The 21,424-nt window shown below is 47.1% G+C and overlaps 1 protein-coding gene across 3 annotated transcripts in view; it reads right to left on the reverse strand.

Annotated features, from left to right (window-relative positions):
- The window catches only part of Nav2 (neuron navigator 2), a 378,669-nt gene that overhangs the window by 64,496 nt on the left and 292,749 nt on the right, over positions 1–21,424 (reverse strand). For all 3 annotated transcript variants that reach the window (XM_027936586.3, XM_071616336.1, XM_027936588.3), the window contains 3 exons: positions 9,291–9,429; positions 1,844–2,135; positions 418–1,120 (listed from right to left, as the gene is read on the reverse strand). In XM_027936586.3, coding sequence (XP_027792387.2) covers positions 418–1,120; positions 1,844–2,135; positions 9,291–9,429 — 1,134 coding nt within the window. The remainder of the gene's footprint in view (positions 1–417; positions 1,121–1,843; positions 2,136–9,290; positions 9,430–21,424) is intronic.

The raw sequence follows: 21,424 nt of genomic DNA on the forward strand, positions 1-21,424 counted from the left end.
ATTTCAGAGGTTTGCCTTTTTCCATCCCAACAGGGAAAAATAACCCTTGGACTACAAAATTGCAGGCAGAAACTGCCTGAACAACTTTATCTAAAAGGACTGAAGTAGAAGAAAAATAGAGGTTACTTTAACTGAGAAACAGGATTTTTATTTTTTGTACTAGGGATTGAACCTAGGGTTGCTTAACCACTGAGACACATCCCAGCCCTTTTTATTTTTTTTAATTTGAGACAGGGTCTTAGTAAGTTGCTAAGGCTGACCTCCAACTTGCAATCCTCTTGCCTGGGCCTCCTGAGTTGCTGGAATTATAGGCATGCACCACCACCATGCCCGGCAAGAAGAAACAAGAACTTCTTAACCTAGGATGCCCTTTCACCTACTGCAGCTCTGCTTGGTACCATTTATTTTCTCACTTACCTGCGGAGAGTTGGGGAGGCCACATCTGGGTACTTAGTCCCGGGCTGGAGAGTGGCCTGAGCCGAGCTGGGCACAGGTTGGGCAACCGGGTTCACTTTCACCGAGTTACAGGAAGCCACGCTCTCATTGTCCGAGGAGATGCCTTTCTCCTTATCTGTCTGGTTGACCAGACCTGGCAGCGAGCTGCCCAGGGCCGTTTTGGAAGGCTCCCTGAGCTTCGGCACCGGCAGGCCTGCGGACTTGCTGCTCATGTTGGAATCTATGCTGCTGGTACTAGACCTGTTCCCAGCCCCATTCCGGCTGTTGGACTTACTGGGCCTCGGCAAACTCCGGTATTGCAAGTTTGTCCGGGAGCTGAGAGACAGATACCCATCGTCCTGATTCTGAGCCCCATCCATGCTCGTCTTGCGTCCAGTTGACCGACCGACAAGCGCAGATGACTTTGGGATTTTGCCTAGTGTGGCTGACCTGCTGGTGACTGTGGCCCCGCTGGCTGTGATCATGGTGAGCCCAGCAGCAGAGCCACTCTGCTTCTTGAACCCAAAGCTATTGGTGTTGGCCGTAGGCGTCCTGGAGCTGCTGGGGAGGGGCTTTTTGGATTCGTCACCGCTGCTGCGGCCTGCGTCAGATGGGGAGCGCTTCACCTGGGAGGCTTTGGGTGAAAGCCTCCCCTTCTCAGACACCTTGGCATCGTCTGTTTTTCCTGAGAGAGAAATCAGCAAGGTTAGCCTGCAAACCAGGAGTCCGACTTCCAGCTTCCCTTACTCTGAAGAAGGGGCTCACTTTCCCCTCAGGGAAGCAGTACCCTGAGGCTAAGGGAGAGAGTTTTCCATGAAGATCATCTAGTGTATTACTGTCAGGGAGTCTTTTAGGAAGTGCTGAGGATTTTACTTATTTGCGAAGCAGTCTAAATTTACCCAGGACATTATGAACAATGATAATGCATCTATAAAAAACATGGAAAAATAAAACTAAATAAAATTACTAGATCGCAATCACTGTTTTGCCCAGGAGCCTTTTTTCTGACCTTTCACCCTCTGTCTGTTACAAGGCTGTGCCTAACACTTCCAGGTGGACTCATACCCTCGTTTGTCACCTATTTCCTAACTCACGGGTGACACTCAGCATACCGATATGCAGTTGAACAGCCTGAACCAGGTGCGCCGAGGTTGCCTGGTATCTAGTTAAACCAATTTGGTGTACAGTTAAACCAACCAACACCCCCCCACCCCCCGCAGTTGAGCTGCTTTCAGGGCTCAGCTGCTTACCCAGCTCCCCTTAGTAAAAGGGCAGGATGTGAGCCTTTCTGAGAGGGGGTGGTTAAACCCAACGAAGGAATTTATAATAAGTCCTCACTAGAGTTACGACGGTTTTGGGTTTTAAACTGGCAGCTGCAGACCCAGGACGGTGCTGGCCTCTTACTCACCAGTTCCTGGGGTCTTCAGCGCACCCGCAGGGGCCGACGGCTTGGTCCTTGGCATGGTGATGCCCACTTGAGCTGTCATGCCTCGCCGCCATGAGCCTGTCTGGGAGATGACGGGGTTCCTCTTGCCCGACGTACTTTTGTCAGACTCATCCGACACGTCAGAAGGATTCCGCCTCCACTTGGAACCGGGCTCCATCTTTATGCCGCTGTCTGACCCTCCGTCTGATTTCTTGATGTCATCACCAGACCACAGGGAATTCCTCTCCACCTGTGAGTGTTTTTCAGCATCAGTCTGTGAACAGAGACTTCCTGCATTAGTCCTCCTCCAAGTCCCGGGCCAGGATGGCCCTCGCTCCACACCCAAAAGGTCTGATACCCTGGACTTGGGCAGAGAATAAATATGAGGTCATTACTTTAGAAAAGTTCAGATTTTTAGAGCTGAGAATGTAGCTCAGAGGTAGAGCACTCACCCTGCATGTGAAAGGCCCTGGATTCAACCCCCAGTACTGTAAAAAATAAATAAATAAAACTACTTTAAGAGTCTGGACTTCTGTATGCCGATTATCTTGTTAGAAAACCCTTTGGTCCAAGGAAAGTAAAGAATATAAAGAAATCTCTTAGAAGAGAGAGGAAGAAAGTAAAAGGGACCGGGGGGACAAAGGAGGAGAAGCCTGGGGAAGGGGGGTGGCAGAGCAGAGGGAGGTGTGACAGGAGTTCAGCCACCGGCTTCGCTCTGGCACTTGGCGCAGGCCTCCAACCCCCGCAGCCGGCTCTCTAGCCAGCCTCCAGCCTCCCTGCCGGCTCCCTTTTTTCTGCTGCTTCCTATGCCTCCACTGGCAGGGAGACCTGCGGATCCAGCTCATCCCACAGCCCAACACACGCAGGGGTGAGTTAGCAAGTGAAGGCTGCTGCTGGTTCCACCAGGATCAGGGGAGCTGGAGCTGGGAGGAGACAAATCCTTAATGGCAACAGTGCTGCTCCCATTCTGGCTGCATTTATAGGCCACCGAGTGGCTCCCCTTGCAGGGTTTTGTTCTGACAAGGGATATAATTAGCCAGCTTTCTTTGGAAGAACCCTGACCTGCTGACCATGGAACCCAGGAGGGGACAGAAGTGTGATGTTAATGATCTGCTGTCCTGAACGACATAATGCAAACCAGAAGGCTTTGGAGGCCGCCTGGGGGTGACGCCAGGAGGGAGAAGCAGCAGTGTGAATGGAAGGCAGGTCAGCAATGCATCCAGGCACCTGAGGACCCAGAGTGGCTAGCATCAGCAAGACAGGCAATGGAGATGGACACTTGCAGGAACCTGGCCTGACCCGTGTCCTGAAACAGTGGTTAAACCCCTCCTCTGCAGAATCCCGTGGCTGAATGGGACACTGAAGACAGACAGGCAACCTAAGTTTATCCACCTCTCTCCCCAGCCACTTCTCCCCTTGTGCATTCCACCTTATGGGTGCCTTCCTGTGCTTGGTCCCTCCTCCATCACAAACTGAACTCCAGCCAGGTAGGAGCACCAGAGATAACAACACTCTCCCTGACTGTGAAGGCCCACCCTAGCTGTGGCCTGGAACACAGAGGGGAGAGCCCACCCTTCAATGGACAAGCAAGGGCCCAGTCGAGGCCTGGAGAGTAAATGAGTGAACATATGCACAAACTTCAACAGAATTACTTCATCTGACTCTGCCATCGGAGAAGGAGACAAGAAGTTGAGTAGTCCAGTGTTCATCTCATACACGAGTAGAAAATTAACCCAATTGCCTCGGCCCAGTGTTCTCTTCCTCTGAACAGTTCTGGCACATTTAGGCTTGCTACTTACCAGGCACCAAGGAGGGTGTGAGAATCGGTGGATAAGACTGATTCCCATCTTACGGAGTTTATAGTCAGTGAGAGGCAGAGAGTGAAAAACAAACACAAATAAATGTGCAATTGTGAATTATGAAGACTCTTAACAGGAAATGAACAAGGAGTCTGGGACAGACATCCTGGACACTGACGTAATTTAGGTTACGATGATGGGAGGGGTGAGTTGTAGTCAGGTGATAACTTTTGGAAAAAGGGCCCTAAAGGATGAGAAGAGAGAAAGAGCTTCAGGAAGCGAATACCAGGCAGCAGGAACTGCATGTGCAAAGGCCCCAAGGCAGGAAAAAGCTTGGTTTTGAAAATATTCATTCAACAAATATGTTTTGGAAACCTCTATGTGTTGGGCAAGCTTATTTGCACTGGGAATACTACTGTGAACTAATTCAAATCCTTAACCTTTATGGAGGTTACATTTAAGCACATTCTTACATATTCTAATATGCTCGAATGATGTACTGAAAATTTAGCATATTCCACATCCTGGGTTACTGTATTATTTATTCCCTTAATTCTTAGACCTATCTCTCCCAGTCAAATTGTAGTGGTTCTAAAAACAGCAGCAGCAACAATAAACTAAGTGAGAGGCCCTAAGCTAAAGTGTGTTATACGCATCACTTAATATAATTCTCATCAAAAACCCACAAGCAATAGTTAATATTTTCAATTTTACATGAAAAAACTGAGGCACGGAGTGGAAAAGGAAATTGCCCAAGATCATGCAGTGAGGAAATATGCAATGAAGTGATTCCAGGGTGTGTAACTGCCATTCCCGCATTTTAACCCCTATACCACACAGCCTTTCTTAATTAAAAGTTTAAGAATATGAGAATTTCTGCATACTCATTAGTACCTAAATCTACACCTATTAGATCTCCTCCATACTACAGGCTGTCTGGCTGGTTCACCCCAACCCCAGTCCTAGAGAAGCTCTAGCTTAGCCTCTGGGCAGGATGCCTCCAACTCTGATCCCACCAACAACAGAGAGTGTACACATGCCCCTGGACCAGGGCCATGGCCAGACTCTCTCCCTCTGGGAAAAACAACCCTTGGACCATCACCTCCCCGCAACTTGGTCCAGGTCAGCAGCCTTCCCAGTGCTACTGTAACTACCCAGGGACATTCTAATAATGTTGAGTTCACATCTCCTCTAGCAGGTCCTTCCTGAGCTATGTGCCAAATCACTGGCAGCACCTCCTGGGAGTTAAGAGCCTCTCTGTGCTCAGAGTTGAACAGGAGGGCCAGTAGACCAGACAAGGGGCTGTACAGAGTTCTTCCCTCTGGTTTACCTTGAAGCCTCTGCAGGTTGTCGCCACGGTGAGAGGACCTTCTTTCAAAGAATTTTCCTTGCCTCTAGGTAGAAATCTCTTTAATCATTTAATAACCAAGTGGACAGGTGACAAACAAGCCAGAAGGGACCTGAGAGGGGAGGCCAGGCTCCTGAGAGCCAGAGGGGAGGCCTGAGGGGTTGGAAGCCTGGTGTGGTGTGGAGAAAGGCATGGGCTTTGGAGTTTGATGGACTTGAGTTCTAGTACTGGGTGCTGCCTCTCACTTGCTGTGTGTGACCCTGGAGGAAGACACTTCCCAATTCTGAGACTGTTAGACTGGGTATAAAACAGAGTTGAGAATTAACAGATCTTTTACAGAGCTGATGGTGAACTCAATGGGCCAGATGTGGGGGGGCGGGGCTCCGCAATGGGGGCTCTTTCCATCACCAATGCTCCTACCTCTGCAAATCCTCAGCACGCTGTCATCCACCTTTAGTATTTACCCCATTCTTGTCTTGTGTGAAGGCGGACGGGGCACTTATTTTACTGCTACTGGGCCACAAGCATTCAGATGTCAGGGACACTCCCGCCTTATACCTGAATCTCCTACACATCTAGAACCCAAACTGGCTTAAATTTGAGCCCCAGTATTAACAGAAATAATTATTGGCCTTAGCATCATCACCTGCTGTTTGTCTTGCCAGGTACTGTGTCCCTCCACATACATCTTATTCCCTGAGGTTGTTTTATAGACCATGAAAATACAGGTTTGAAGAAGAAAAGTAGTTTGCCCACAGTTATTAGCAATAGTTCCCAGCAGGTGGGCAGAAGCATCAGCCCCGCTTCATCTCCAGCTAAATCTACCATCCCCTATCCAGGGGATAGGCAAAGACCTCGAGGGTCATTCAAGGGCACCCAATTCAAAAATTTTATTTCCCCCAGAGTAGTAAAAAATAAACTGATATTGAAATATCTCCCCCACCCCGCCTGAACATTTTATTACAAATTTCACAGACATTGAAAGTGAGAGGGAATAGTGACGTGTGCTTTTTGTACCTTGGCACTAGGAGTGATGCCTTCCACAAAACTGAGCCAAGACCCTGAAAGGTCAAGGATACAGATATGTAGATAAATACACAGGGGAGAGATGTGTGTGTTAAAGCTTTCTGCCATCAAAACATTGTCACCAAAATACAGCCCTGCAAAATACAGGATGAACTGCTCTGAAAGTGCAAACAAAAGACATTAAGAGCATCAACTTCTAGATATTGGTAAAATGAATGAAAAGGATGGGAAAGGGACAGAGAATCCAGAGGAAAGGAGGGTGGAAGGAGTGAGGGGGGGAGAGAGGAAGTGACTTCTGAGCAATTCCCAAGTCTCAGGCACTGACAGGAACATGTTCAGATAAAGTCTGTCTGTATGGCTCTCACACTCACCCCGAGACAGGTCTAATTACTGTTATTTTATGAACGAGGAGGCAGAGGCTGAGGAGGTTGATTAGCTTATCCAAGGATGGCAGAGTGAAGACCTCAACCCAAGATCATCTGACATCAAGGTCCACCCTCCTCCCAGATACCATGGCTTGGCCGCCCCTGGACTCACCAGCTCTCCTGAGGACACCTGTCCAGACTTTCAGGCCTCAAGCAGGGGATTCTTTGCACAGACCACCAATGAGAGGTCCGGGGTGAGACAGATGGCCACGAGTACCCTGTGGGGGCACCCTCAGTGCTCCTCAATGTCCCTGAGGGAACAGAGTCCCTCAAAGACAAAGAGAACCTCCATTCCCAGGGATCACTCTCATTCTCCTCCCCCTCTGCCCATCACTACCTGAGGCTGCTCCTCATGTCTTTCAGACAACAGCATCCCTGTTCCTCAGACGTGAAAGCCAGGCAGGCAGTCTGTCCTCTACTTGTTTTCCCAGTGGACACAGTGGAGCCACCCCAGGACTTGCTTGGGGCTTGGGTGCTGCCCACGCACCTGGGGTACACCAGCATGTAACTGGAACCCCAATGAGCCACGCACGGCCCAGGAGCGGCTGTGGGAAGGGTACACACACATCTTCCTGCAGCTTGATGCTGCTCAGAGAGGAGTAATGGCCCTTAGCATTCCTCAGAGTGGTGTGAGGGAGGAGGGTGGGAGGCTGCATATTATGCTGATTCAAATATTTTGAGATGCTCCCTGGACAGGAACAAAGGGAATGTCACTAAAAATCCATTTAAAGACACCATGGCAATAGAAATCTCAGGACGACTGGTGCAGTCTGCATTTCTGTCACCCTAAGACCAACTTTGTCCGTTTTTATTCTAATATTTTAAATTCAGATAGATTTATTGGAAAGAACTGCCCAGTGAATAGTAAGCATACAGAAACCTGTCCATTGATTCAGATCAGGAGTTGTTTTAAGAGATGTAAGAGGTTTACTATTCATTGGGTAGTTCTTTCTGATTAATCTGCCTGAATTTAAAACATTAAAATAAAACCAGAAATGTATGAATTGCCAAGATCACTGTAATGTCATGTGTAGCTAATTAAACAAACAAACAAACAAACAAATAAATAAAGGAAAAATAGGTCTTGAAGTGGTAGACATACAGAATGTACCAAAAGTTCCTGAGATTTCTATTGGTCTGATGTTTTTAAATGGATTTTTGGTGAAGCACACAATCTTAAGTAGATCACCTGAATAAGTTTTATAAAATTCACATACAACATACTTATATAACTACCACTCAGATCAGGATACAGAACAACTCCAGCACCCGACAAAACCCCATGCCCCCATTTCATCCTCTGGGTAGTAATTTTAAAAAATACAACCACCATAGCCTACCATTGCTCTCTCCTAGAAGTTGCTAAAGTGACAACACAAGAGTAACAGGCAATTCTAAAAGCAGCACCTAATACATTTCATTATGCAGTTAGCATCTGTCTCTGGAGGCCAGAATCACCCCCTGCACTGATATGTTCTTTCACTACACCTACCCACAAAGAGGAGATACCTTTGAAAGCAAAAAGATGCAGCCTCTATCTGTACTGAGTAAAAAGCAGCCGAGAAAGGAAGATGGGGAAGGAGGGGAGTGGAGGATGAGGGATGGGGTCCCTCAGGGAGCCTGTCCCAATCAGACTTCCCCAGGGTTCACCCAACACAGAAGCTCCCACTACTGAAGATGCTTTTTTCAAAGAGCTTCACCTATGACCCATGGCCGAACAGTCCTCATACTGGTCAGCCCCAACTTGGGGACAAGCCGGGAAGACAGCACTTAATTTTCCCAACTAGTAAATAGGCTCACTGGAACCAGCCACGACAAGGATGCCAAGGATGCCATCGGGCCCATGAAGTGCCATGTGAATTGGCACTCCATTTGAAAAACACCTGGGCGTTTCAAGTAGGGGTTGCCTCAGGGGCAGGAGGGCATGTTAAATTTGTGCAGCTGGTTGGTGGCAGCTGTAGCATTAGTTAAAAGAGTGGGGACAGACACTTGGACATCTGTTAATTGTTGCCACAAGGAACAATACCTTCTTCTTTTTTTTTGGTACTGGGGATTGAACTCAGGGGTGCTCAACCACTGAGCCACATCCTCAGCCCTATTTTATATTTTATTTAGAGGCTGGTCTCACCAAGTTATTTAGTGCTTCACTTTTTCTAAGACTGGCTTTGAACTCACGATCCCCCTGACTTAGCTTCATGAGCTGCTGGGATTACAAGTGTGTGCCATCGCGCCCAGCTAGCTTCTAGTTCTTTAAGAGGAACCTGAGACATACTTTCATGTTTAACAACTGCAGTTTAAAATAACTTGATGTGGAGTCTTGTCTGAAAGAATAACAATACTGTAGGCCAAATGAAGGACATGAGCAGGGGACATGAACCACAGATGACGTGTTCCCAACCTCAGCCCAGAACATACTGAGGCCCAGGGTCCTCAGTATGTGTTTCTGCCCACATCACTCCTGAGAGATGGGACACCTGTGGACAGCAGTTGCTCCTTTGGGCAAAGAGGGGACAGGCTAAGATCTGCCAACAGAGCCCAACATCATTTTGTTTGTTTTTATAAATAGAATGTCAAGGGAGTAAATGTGATCTCCCAAGGTCACAGGGAGTGGTGAGGCCTCCGACCCAGTTTCCACGGCCCCATTGCCTCGTCCTTTCCTTACAGGTGGAGGCCAGAGTTGGGGAAATGAGCGCACAGGGAGCCAGAGGCTGAGCCGCATCTCACCAACCTGGGGATTCTGCTTTCCCCAAATGGGCTTCTCAGCCCACACACCCAAGCCTCCTGGTTGCAGGGGCCAGTGGAGGAGCCCGGGAGGGCACCACACTCCTTACCTGCACATCCAGGTTTTTCCGAGAGGAGGCTGGTGTGTTGGCATAGGAGCTGATGGAGGAGCTGGTGTTGATATCATCGGTGCTGAGGTTGTCTATGGTGTCGCTGATGCCACTGCTGACGGAGCTGCTGTCATCCCAGCTGCCAAGATAAAGACAACCTGAGCACCAAAGCCTCACACTGCTCCCGCCCAGGCTGGAGCAGACCAATGTTCACCATCCGGGAAGAGGCCCAGACTATGTCACAATGTCTCAGACTAAGCTCTTTTGCCTCAGATGTGACTCATCTCCAAAGGTACCTTCCATCCTTTGCTTTTGAATTGACACCTGGGTGAGCTGGCTGATACATACCTGCCCCAAAGTGTGGGTGCTTCCATGAGGAGAGGAGACCAAGGATGCTGCCCATGTTCCGCCCTGCCCTCCCCTCCCCTTCACCTCAGGAACTTCATACGAGTCAACTGCTCTCCCCCAGGCCTAGTGGCAGAGTAGAAGCAGCGCATTTAGGGACTAAAGCTGCAAATGTGCAGGCAAAGACCCATCATGCGCCCCTCTCCCCAGAGGTTAGAGCGGGCAGAGACGCTGCCATGTGAATTTTCTGTACTCCACTCCTGGAACAAAATGCCAAGGAAGGAAAGTGGCAATTCTCAACCGAAACCTGTCCATTCTCTTATAAGTTGTGATTTTAACAGTGTCCCAGAATATGTCTAAAGTAGAGTTTTTCATTTCCTGACCCTCAAATCATCCCCCAGCTGCTCAAGTCTAATCTAGGAATGATTCTTGACTCTTTTTTTCCCCTTCTTATTGTCTCCCCATCGCCCAATACCATCAGCACATTTAACCTAGCATCAGATCCTGTCACCTCTCTTTGTAAAATACATCCAAATGCATGCAGCTCTCTGTACCGTCGCCTTGCAGTCTAGAGTGCTGTCAGCTCTGCTTAGGTTACTGAAAACAGGCCGTTGGGCCTGTGTTCTACTTCTGCTTCCTCACAATCCATTCTCTGTCTGGCAACCAGAGTGGCCTTCTGGAGCGTCAATCAGATCCCAGAACTGCCTCTCAGGTACCTAATGTCCAAACTCCTACAATGGCCTCAAGGCCCCCTGCCTTGGCCTTCTCTCGTCTTTTTGTCTCTCCGCCCCCTCTCCAGTGTGCACTCAAGGGCTCTGATCATAGGAGTGTTTGTCCCTTCTAAGTCAAGGCTGTTCTTTTCTTCAGGGCTTTGCATTGGTTGTCCCATTTCCTGGACACTGTTCCCTTTCTACCTTTCTTTTAGATCCCAGCTGAAGTGCTACTTCCTCAGAGACACATGCTGTTACTCATCAAGCCCACCATCCCACTCAGTTGTATTTTCTTATTTGTGAAGTGGCAGGTATACAGCAGGTGCCCAATAAATAGTTGCTGACTGAAACTCATAGGAGTGAGCTTCTGACATCAATATGACACTGCTCTAGTTGATCCAGTGGCAAGAGATAGGTATTATTATTTTTCTATTTTACTGGTGGAGAAACTGACTTAGAAAAGCAAGACACCCTGCACAAGGTCAGACAGCTAGCCAGCAGGAGCCCTGGGGATCCAGCCATTCAGACTCCTGAGCCAGTCTCCTTACTGTGACGCCAGACACTTTCCACTATGTCAATCCTTGGTACATACCATCATGACTTGGCGCCCTTCCCCAGGAGGAAGCTGATACTTGGGAGGCCAGGAACACTGGTCCAAGGCCACACGCCAGGAATGGCAGGTCTGATGGCAAAACAATGACTTAGCCACGTTATTCTACCTCTCGGCCTTCCACAGCGAGTCTTGCTGAAGGTCAGGCAAAGGGGCTGCATGAAGCCAGGGAAATGCTGGGCAGCTGAGGTTTTTGAAAGCCAGGGCACTGTCTACAAACACAGGCACGAAACTTAGTCCATCCTACCAGCTTCTAAGATGCCTGCTTCCACATCCTGAGCTCTGCCCGGCTTGGTGAAAACTGCTTTCACCACCTTTCTCTTGGACATTCTCATTTAGCTTCTAAGAGCCAATCTGGAGGATTCCACAGAAAGATGCAGAAGAAAGGCATGAAGGTGATTCCCAAGTGGCAGGATGAGGCGGGGAGGGGGAGGGCTCGAAGGGAGCGGAGTTACATGTGAAGGCGAATCTGCAAGGGCCCCAGGGTCCCACAAACTTCCATCAGGTAATTCTGCTTCTTTTGCCCGGCTTTCCATGCTGGTTCAGATTCTCCCCCTGGGGCCTTCTGAGTTCCTAAAGGGTCCCTCCCGTTAGCATTAGCTTCCCTGAGCTCTGAGGGCTTCCCTGTTTGTTATTTATTTATTTAGTTAGTTAGTTAGTTAGTTAGTTTTCAGCGGACACAACATCGTTGTTTGTATGTGGTGCTGAGCCACATCCCCAGCCCAGGGCTTCCCTGTTAAAGGAAGATTTGTTCTACCTTCCCAATATGCACAGGGCTCAGGAGCCCCGGGATAACTAGGAAGCCCTTACTCTGCGTCAGGCATCCTGCCAGGAGGTTCACACACTTTCTTATGTTTCTCCAGTTCTTCCATCACGCCTGCAAGGTAGGTGTTATGCTGCCCATTTCACAAATGAAGAAATCAAGGCTGAAGGACCAAGGGTGCTGATCACTGGCATGCAGTCCAGGTTGGAACGCCTGAAAGGGCAAAACTGCCCGGTTTCAGAACACGTGTTCCTTCTAGTCTGTATCCTTCGGCCTTTCACTATGACAGCAGTCACCGGCGGAGCACAGGCCAACTACGCACCACCCCTCATAGTCACGCTGGCAGGTGCCTACCACCCTTGTAAAGGATGAGGAAACCTAGGCTGTGAGAAGAGTCAGGAAGGCGCTGCAGCAATGTCAAGCTCACTTGGGGGAAGCGTCCTCTCCGCCTCCAGAGGCGTTCGAGTGCTGACTGAACATCTCCCGAGCTCATGTGTGGCCCAGGCTCAGGGAGAGTTTCTGTTGCCAACTCGCCCCCGGCTGTGGGTTAGGAGCCCAGCTGCCTTCCCACATAATTCTTTGACAGGTCACAACTTCTGTGCCTCAGTTTCACCTAGCCTGGTGACCACATGAGGCTCTGCTGAGAAAAGCGTCACATATGGAAATGGACTCGAATTTCCTCTCACGATTAAAAGAAAATCCCATGAGTCTTTTATTACTTCTGCTCTTTTGGGTTAGGAATTTAGTGTATCTAAAACGTCTTATAGTCTGATAAAGAAGAAAGGGGGACTGATAGGAGAGGAGCGTGGCTGGTGGGGAGGAGGGAGGGAAGTCAGTAACAGATGCCCATGAATCCCAGTCCCAGATTTTGTGCTTTGAAATTGTACCCGTTCCTCCCCCCACTGTGGCCTTTCAACACTGATATCCTATTCCAGAGGGGCATGTGGCACTTGGCGCACACACATCCTTCCCACATCAGTGCCTGGAACGTTGGAAGGTGAATCCTGAGTTACAGGGCATCCCTGTGACCGGGCTGGCCCCGCAGAGGGAAAGGCAGTGATGGACTCCACGGGACAGAGGGAGGGGGAAACTCAAGATAAGGACGAGGGGCCTGGAGAAGCCCATGACCAGCAACGGTGGCCTGACATTCCCCAGAGCTGTCAGTGTGTTAGAACCCAAGCCTTGTCCCCGCACTTGGAAAACCAGCAATGGCTCCTTTACCTCTGGAGCTTCCCTCCAAATCCAAAGTACACATGGTCAGGAGCCACCCAGATTAGGTCAATGAGTCCTGAAAGTTCTAAGGAAAATTAGTCTTAGGAGTTGCCAGAGCAGGGATGGAGGGCAGTGTGCTGCTGCCTCTTCCATACTCTCTTTGACATTCAGAGGGTACGTGACATCTTGGCAGCTATGAAGTCCAGTAATGAGCTCTGTAGCTCTGCTTAAGGTAGTGCTTCCCAAATTTACAGGACCACAGGAGAGATGCTAAGGAGAATGAAAAATGCAAAAATGTACATGAAACCCTGAGCTGCCAGTGGCTGCTTCATTTTTACCTGCTTAAGAAGAAGCTGGCACAAAGGGGAGGGATGCAGAGCTGAGAGGGATAAAAGTATCCCTTTGACATGGCTTCAACTCCAGCCACACCTGAAGCATTCCTAGAAGGCCCAAATGTTGGAAGTAATAAATTCTCTTCTTTTACTCAAAACTAGCTGGCTGAGGTTTGTCATTTGGTATACTCAGGCTTCCTAATGGGTAATTGATATTTGTTTGTGAAATAACTCGAGATATATAGCTGAGAGGAAAAATGTGGAAACCATGCAGAAATCATTCAAGTAGGAAGGACATCACTGAACCAATCAGGCAGTAAAGGGCATCAGATATAACCAGGGGTGACGTACAAGAGTCCATAGGTCCAAATTGGTTGATAGGTAATAGATGTTGAAAGAGGTAAGAAACCCAGAGGCTGTGTGTTTACTTTGTGGTGAACTGAAATTCCAGGGAAGAGGCCCGGGGGAACCCCAATGACCCAGCAGAAAGAATCAGGGGATTCTACCAGGACTCTAGAACAGTCATTCTGGAATCTGAATGTTTCCTTAGTGGAAACATATAATCTGAAACCTTGGGAAGAGTTTTGCAATGGCGAAATAAATTAAAATATGAATATTTAAGTTTTAGATAACAACTGTGATCACTGGGTTGATCTCTGTGCATTTCTATCTCTTAAAAGAACATGGTGGGGAGCTGGGGCTGTGGCTCAGTGGTGGAGCACTTGCACATACGAGGCACTGGGTTTGATCTTCAGCACCAAATGAAAATAAATAAATAAATAAAGGTATTGTATCCATGTGCAACTAAAAAAAACGGGGAAAAGAATACATGGCATATTAGAGGATATTATCAAATAATTACGATGTCATTTTTGTAAGTATCGGTTTTTGACTTGAGATTTTTAAGATGAAAGATTAAAAAACTATTAAGATTACAAAAAGAATCAATATATTTAAGATAATAATTTGACATTTGTGAGTCAACTTATTCGATTTGCAAGAATTCATGCTTAAAAAGACTGCTTGCTCAGTCACTGTCTGCCCTGCCAGACATCTGAAGACCTTCTGAGAAGCAGGTATGATAAATTTATGAATGCAGTCTAAAACATTTAGGACAATCTAATTATCCAATTTGCAAATAGTCCTAATTGTTTAGGGCAATTCAATCTGTTGAGCTGGAATTACTAAAGTGCTAATCAATAACAAGTAGAAACAAACTTAATTGATACAAAAATCCTTGATTTACAGAAGAGATTTGTAAGAAAATTCAGGTTTAAAAATGAAGACTTCAGTAAGTTGAATATTAAACCTAAACCTTGGAGAATTAACTCTAAGAAGTTATTGAGAGTACAAAGGTGCTCTTCTATATTAATGAATTTTATAAAAGCAGATTTCATTTTTGAATGAATGATTTTTATATGAATGACCAGAAAAATAAATGAAGCCCGGACAGCACCACCTCTTCCCGTGCCAGTTTTTCCTATGATGGTTCACCTTCACTCTACATTGTAAGGCTTTCACAGATGTGCCAAATTGCTTGGAAAATGTTAGTGGAGACAGCATTGGGAAATAAACAGAACCACCCCAGGACCACTGCCTGGAAACTAAAATGTGACACATGGCTTGGCCGGTTTCTCCAGCCACCACTCCCCCGTTTTTAAAGCAATTTCAAGTCAGCATATCTGATAAATTACTTGGCTGAGACACCTAAAGAAATGAGAAGATGCTTCCATTGATTTATCAGAATAATCAACATAAAATCATTTCCTAGCCATGTAGACCCATGTGCCTCTTTATCAATGAAAAAAATCCTACACTGTTCAAGTAAGGTAAGGGCCTAACTGGAGTTATAAGTGATCAGCCTTAAAAATGATCTTCACCTATTCTTAGCCAATGGATGAGTGGAAATAATACCATCACTTATTTTTCTTCAAGGCTCGTAAACTCTACATATTTACAGACAATGCCAGGGCCCCTGAATTCACTTACTCATCTTATCCAGCCGGCCAGCGCCCTCTAGGTGCCAAGCACTGTGGGAGGCAATGGAGACCAGGCTATGACTCAGTCGTCCTCAACTGTGGCTGCAAACCCAATAGATTGGGACAGGCAGGAACACAGCTCAGATGAAAGGCAAAACAGGGAGATGAGCAAAGGTCACCAAATAGCACTGGTTCCAGAAAGCATTTCTACATTCACCAATGAGTCCCAGCACAAGCCAAGAGTCTGGCAGGTTCCAAAGTCCAAGCACACAGATGCTCTTTACTAGACTGCTCTCAGCTCCAAGCAGGGACATGGCAAAGGCAAGCAGCCTGGACAGCCAGCCCTCACCCACCCCAGCCTTCCCCAGAGCATAGTACTGGGAAAGTTCAGACAAGTCTTGTTTCCTCCAGGCCCCAGGCTCTGCATCTGTGTAAGAAAGGAGCTGGATTAAGCCATTCCAAAGGTTCCTGGCTGCCTGAGCTAGAAGGAAGAAAAACAGGCACAGTGAAGGTCCTAAGAAGAATCTCCTCCCACACAGAAAAAAACTGCCAAACAGGTAACTGCATTTCCTAATCTCTAGAGTTCGTCACTGCTGATTTCACTCCTCAGATTACTATTTTTAAAGCCCACGCAGAATCTTTTAAATATATAAAATAGGTGCCAGTATCTTATACATCTGAGTAGTAACTGCTCTTTGGGACAGATATGCTCTCCCCTTTGACACAATTCCCATGTGAGCCTTCTTAGTCACACATGCTACCTGCATGGCCCTGCAAGGTGAATTTGCAGGGCTGGGGATGTGGCTCAAGCGGTAGCGTGCTCGCCTGGCGTGCATGCGGCCCGGGTTCAATCCTCAACACTACATACAAACAAAGATGTTGTGTCCGCCGAAAACTAAAAAATAAATATTAAAAAATTCTCTCTCTCTCTCTAAAAGAAAAAAAAGATGAATTTGCAAACTCTGGAACGGAATCACTATAACCAACTCACAAGAGTGGGTCTGTATCAGAGGATGCTATTCAAACACAAAGAAACAGCGCGTGATCTTGCCAAGTGTTTGTAGTCACCACTGACAGTGTCCTCGGCTACACCTGGCACATTATTCCACTCCCATTTTCTGCTGGAGGAAATGGATGCTCAGGACCCAGAGCTTATCAGAAGGATGGAATTCAGGGCTGGGGATGGGGCTCAGTGGTGGAGCATTTGCCTAGCATGTGCAAGGGCCTGGATTTCAAACTGGGGTGTAATGACTCTACACAGCCTTCCAGCTCATTGGAAAGGCAAAACCCATAGTGGCACAAAAACAGGATCCATACAGATTAGTTCCAAAATCTCCATTGCTAAAAAGCCTAATGGCAAACGGTCTTCCTCTGCAGATGACAAATAAGCATATCAAGAAGACATCCCATTTTGGGCCAAAATGTAGTGTGTTTTAACCCGATTGAGGCCCTCAAAGCCTCAGACTGTTTGTCTACTACCTCTTGGAGACATATAGACATAAAGAGAAAGGAGTCTACAAAAGTTACCAGAAAATCCATTCAAAAATGGAAGAGGCTGTTAAACTAGGAGATCCAGTTTCAAAGTCTTCCAAGAGCTGCTTACATCACTGTGTCAGGAATTCAAATGCCACTCAGGGCTTAAAGTACGATTTCAAAAGCCCTAATACAAGCTATCTGCTATGAAAAACGCAGGTGAAAGAGTCATAAATTATTTCAGCTTTGCACATGTCCTGCTTTGCCTCAGTGTTGTGGGGAACAAGCATTGGTAGAACCCAGGAGGCAGAAGTGACTTCACCAGGACTCCTGAGAACCCATTTCTAACTGGGACACGTTTTAAATATTGAGCTGTTCCAGAGGGTAGCTAAAAGTAGGAGGAATCTGTAATGGTCCTGAATTCATGTGATATTATATTTACAACTTCCTCTCTCATGAAGCAAAATAGAACCACAAGGTTAGAGGGATGATTAAATAGATTTTTCCACTAGGATTTACACACCCTGGATCTTGGCAAAAGACTGGGAGTAGAGGAGTTATTGAAGGATCCAGAGGGAGGGAGGGTCATTATGCTTTTCAAATGGACTCCCTGAGAGATCATGTTGTTTATTCAAGGGAAAGACATGCTAAATGAGGCTGTAAAAAGAAATCAGATTGCAGATAGATATTAGTTCTTTTCTGCTAACAAAACTTCAGCCTGTTAGCAGAGTATAACCATGGTTCTGAAAAGTAGTCTTCATAAAGTAAAGATCCTCTCCGAACTCCAGAGACTCTGTCTGAGGGCTTTCTGGAGGCCCTCAGTGCTCTCAGAAACAGTCTGGGCCACCTACCAGCCCCAGCCCCTGCCTCTTGTCTGTTTCCCTTGGGTGAATAAAGTCCTACTACCCACTGCCAGGCCTTACCTGCTCAGTTTTCCAGGTCTGCTCCAGAATCACAGCAGAGCTGTGTATGGGCCCTGTGCCCACCACCGAACAGATGCATTCAGTTGCAAAAATCCCAGACTGGTAGAACTTGTTTTCTGGCTATTGTTCAAGGCAATTGTTCCCCTGAAACCCCAGGGCCTGATCGGAATGAGATCCTTTGGTGTGGATGAGTGAGCAAGCCCCACCATAGGCTTAGGATAGGGAAGTGAAAGGGTTTGGCTACCAACATTTCCCACCAAACAGGTATGTTAACTATTTCCCCCCCAGGACATGTGCTGGGGCATCCTCTCCTCTAATCACTGCCAGGGCCTATTAAGGAAATCACCTTCAAAGGCCGCCAGAAGGCCCCTACAGAGTCCTACCTCACATACACTAACTTTATTAATGATAATAACAGTCGACTTGAAGTTTAAAGTTGTGCCAGACCTTAATTCACTACAAGCTAATAGTGATAATTTCACTACATGCATTATTTCATCTCATCCTTATAACTCTATGATAAACACAATAACTAACCTTATTAATGCCTCCCTTTGTGTCTGGACCAGTTGTTACTTAATATATTTTCTCCGGGCTAACATGAGATAGATACGAACACCATACCCATTTCAGAGATGAGGAAATTGAGGCTTGGCGAAAATAGGCCCAAGGGAGGGTTGTACAAGTAGAATATGTTAAAGCAGATCCAAAAGTTGTTGGACCATTTTGTTTATTCATTTTTACATACTTGGATACCCCTCCATCATATGTATTAGATGTCTCAAAGAATTATGAAATACATGACAGAGTTAATAGTTATTTGAATTCAAAGCCACAAATGGGCTGAGCCATAGCTTAGTGGTAGAGTATAGTACCTGCTTAGCATGTTAGAAGCCCTTGATTCAATCCCCAACAATCCCCACCACCCCAAAAACCCAAAGAAAAAAAACAAAGAAACACAAGCCAACTCTTCTCTCTAGATCCCTACATGGTTTGCAGTACTACAGCAAAATGACCAAGAACCTGAATTTGAATTAATGCAAAGACAGACTTTAGGCACTAATACCGGCAAACTTAGTTTCACCTAGTAGTGGACAACCGAGCTTAGGAGGCTCCAGATGGAGGCAACCCAGTTCTGCAGAAAAAAGTAAAATGGATCTGTGTGTGAATCCTGGCCATGCCATTTACCTAGTCAGAGCACCTTTACTTCCAGGAACCCAGCTTTCCTCCTGTGTGCTACAGTGCTAATAACACCCAGTTCTCAGAAGGCTTTTGCAGGAGCAGAGCAGCTCAGTGTGTGTAGCTCTCCAGGCATATCAGAGATAAGAGCTCATGTCAGTTGCAGGCCAGGAGGCAGGGAGCCTGCAAGGACTCCAGGCGGGGGATGCAGGCCGGCATTATGAAATACATGACAGAGTCTAATGCAAGAACTTGCTGCTTGTTGCCATAAATGGACAGTGTCCCAGGAGAGAAGCAGCTTCTACAGACGGTGCCAGGTGCAAGGCCAGTCATTTGGGGTGGAGAGAGGGAAACATGAACCCCATAAAGAGTGCTCCAAGGGGATTTAGCAGTGATCAGAAGGTTCCTGGCTTGAGTTTCACCCCACAGCACCTTTGTTCCATTTTTGTAACTCATTCCTTGGGCAAGTAGGTGGTCCCCTGAGTAGGCGTGAAATTCCTCCCTTTGGTTTCAGGGGCTTGTTCTGGTTAGAAACCCCAGAGCTTTGGTCCGGATGCCTGAGCCCCTCATTGTTACAAATGGCACCAGCATGTCTGCTGACCTCAGCTACACAAAGCCCTCTCTTCTCCAAGGCTCCTCAAGAGAGGGTTGCTCACGCTTGGGCCACTGCCGGCCCCCAGCTTTTGCCAAGGATCTCAACGAGCCCATCCTGGTTTTCTGTTTACAAGAAGATGTTTCTCCTAAACATAGACAGAATTCAGCATATTACAGCTAATCACAGTGAACACAAGCACAGTGAAGAGTTTTAATAATGGGTTCCAGGCTCCGTGCTAAGTAATTTACAAACATCAATCCACAAATGCCTGTCCAGTACCTTATTAGGGACAAACTATTAAGGTCTTCTTTTCATAGATGTGGAAATTGGGGCTTATAGAAGCTGAGTGACCTGCCCAAGGTGTCTGAGCTAATACATGGAGCTTGATTTGAACCCAGATCTGCCTGATTCTGAAACTGAAACTCCTCTTAACCACATTGACTCAACATAAGGAGAGGTAAGGATGCTTTTATACAGATCAGGGTCATATAGGAACTCAGGACTCCCACCTGCTATACAAGCTCCAGATACTTTAATGCAATCAAGTTGTTCTAAGACAACTCTAAGTAGTTAAAGACAAAAGGGTGGGGTGCTAGGTGTGGTGGCTCATACTTGTAATCCCAGAGACCTGAGAGGCTGAGGCAAGAGGATGGCAAGTTTGAGGCCAGCCTGAGTAACTGACAAGAGCCTATCACAAAACTTAAGAAAAACATAAAAATAAGGGGGGGTGGTTGTGGGGGACAAACCCAGGTCAGGATGTTGTTTGCTTGCCTTAAGTCTAGGTAGGTGGGATGGGATACAGATGTAGGGGTCCAGCTCCTCCTATCCCCGCCCCAAACAACACACACACTTAACTCCCAATACATCTTAGGGATCCAGGTCAAAATAAGGTTGCCCCAGGGCAGCCAGAGAGGTGGCTGTCTTTTTAATGCAGTTTTTCAGGGGCTTCCTTTTAATCTGCCCTCTCTAGGGCAAAGGGGAAGAGAAGGGAATTGAGGTCAAGAGGCAGGAGGATCACCAAATTGGGGACCAGCCTCAGAAACTTAGCAAAACCCTCAGCAATTTAGTGAGACCCTGTCTCAAAGATTAAAAAGGACTGGAGATATAGCTTTGTGGTAAAGTACTCCTGGGTTCAATTCCCAGCAACCAAATAAATAAATAGTTCTACAAAGAATCAGCTTTACAAACCAAGAGAAGCCCAGCTCCAGCTAATCAGGCACCCCAGGCACACACGGGAACCAGCTAGTGCCAGCAACTTGGGTCAGCATTAACATGCTGGGTGTACATCTTCTCCCTTCGGGACTCAGTAAACTCAGCTCCTGGAAAGACAGCCCCGGAGTAGCAGGGCATAGCCCCAGCAGCCCAAGGCCAGATTTGACTTCCGATTAGGATCCCAGCCTTTGGAACACAAGATACAAGCACAGCATCAGCCAGATCCACGGAGCAGCCCAGGAGCTTCAAGGAGATGAGAGAACGCCCAGCCAGGTCCTACTGCCAGGGCAAGGCTGCTACTCACCCCACAGCCCTCCCCCTCCTAGAAACAAGCAAGGTCTGAGAAGCTCAGTCAGGTTGCACTAGTAAGCATCAGATGCACTTTGGTGAGTCCTCTACAACCCAAAGTGCCCTTTATCCAGCTGCACTACTTGTCACCTTACAGGTGATTGAACCCATCTGTTAAGGTCAGCACAGATGGCAGGGGGATGGAGTGGACCTGGGCTCCAATCCCAGCTTTCCTTCTTATTAGCTGTGTGACCCTGAGCAAGTTACTTAACTTCTCTTAGTTCCCACCGTGTCACTTCAAAATGAAGAGCAATCTTTTCCAGTTTGACAATGAAAACTGAAAGAGCCAATGTCTGCTAGATGTTTGGCACTTAGTAGGTGGTCATAAACATTGTTATCTTCTCCCCTGTCTGACTTAAAAACATAAACTTACCTCTTTGGGCAGCTCTACATATCCTAAAGAGGGAAAAAAGGTCCCCGTATTTAAACCTCCCATGCCATCTCTCCTGGAGC

This window comes from Marmota flaviventris, chromosome 9 (assembly GCF_047511675.1).
Source record: "Marmota flaviventris isolate mMarFla1 chromosome 9, mMarFla1.hap1, whole genome shotgun sequence".
Lineage (NCBI taxonomy): Eukaryota > Metazoa > Chordata > Mammalia > Rodentia > Sciuridae > Marmota > Marmota flaviventris.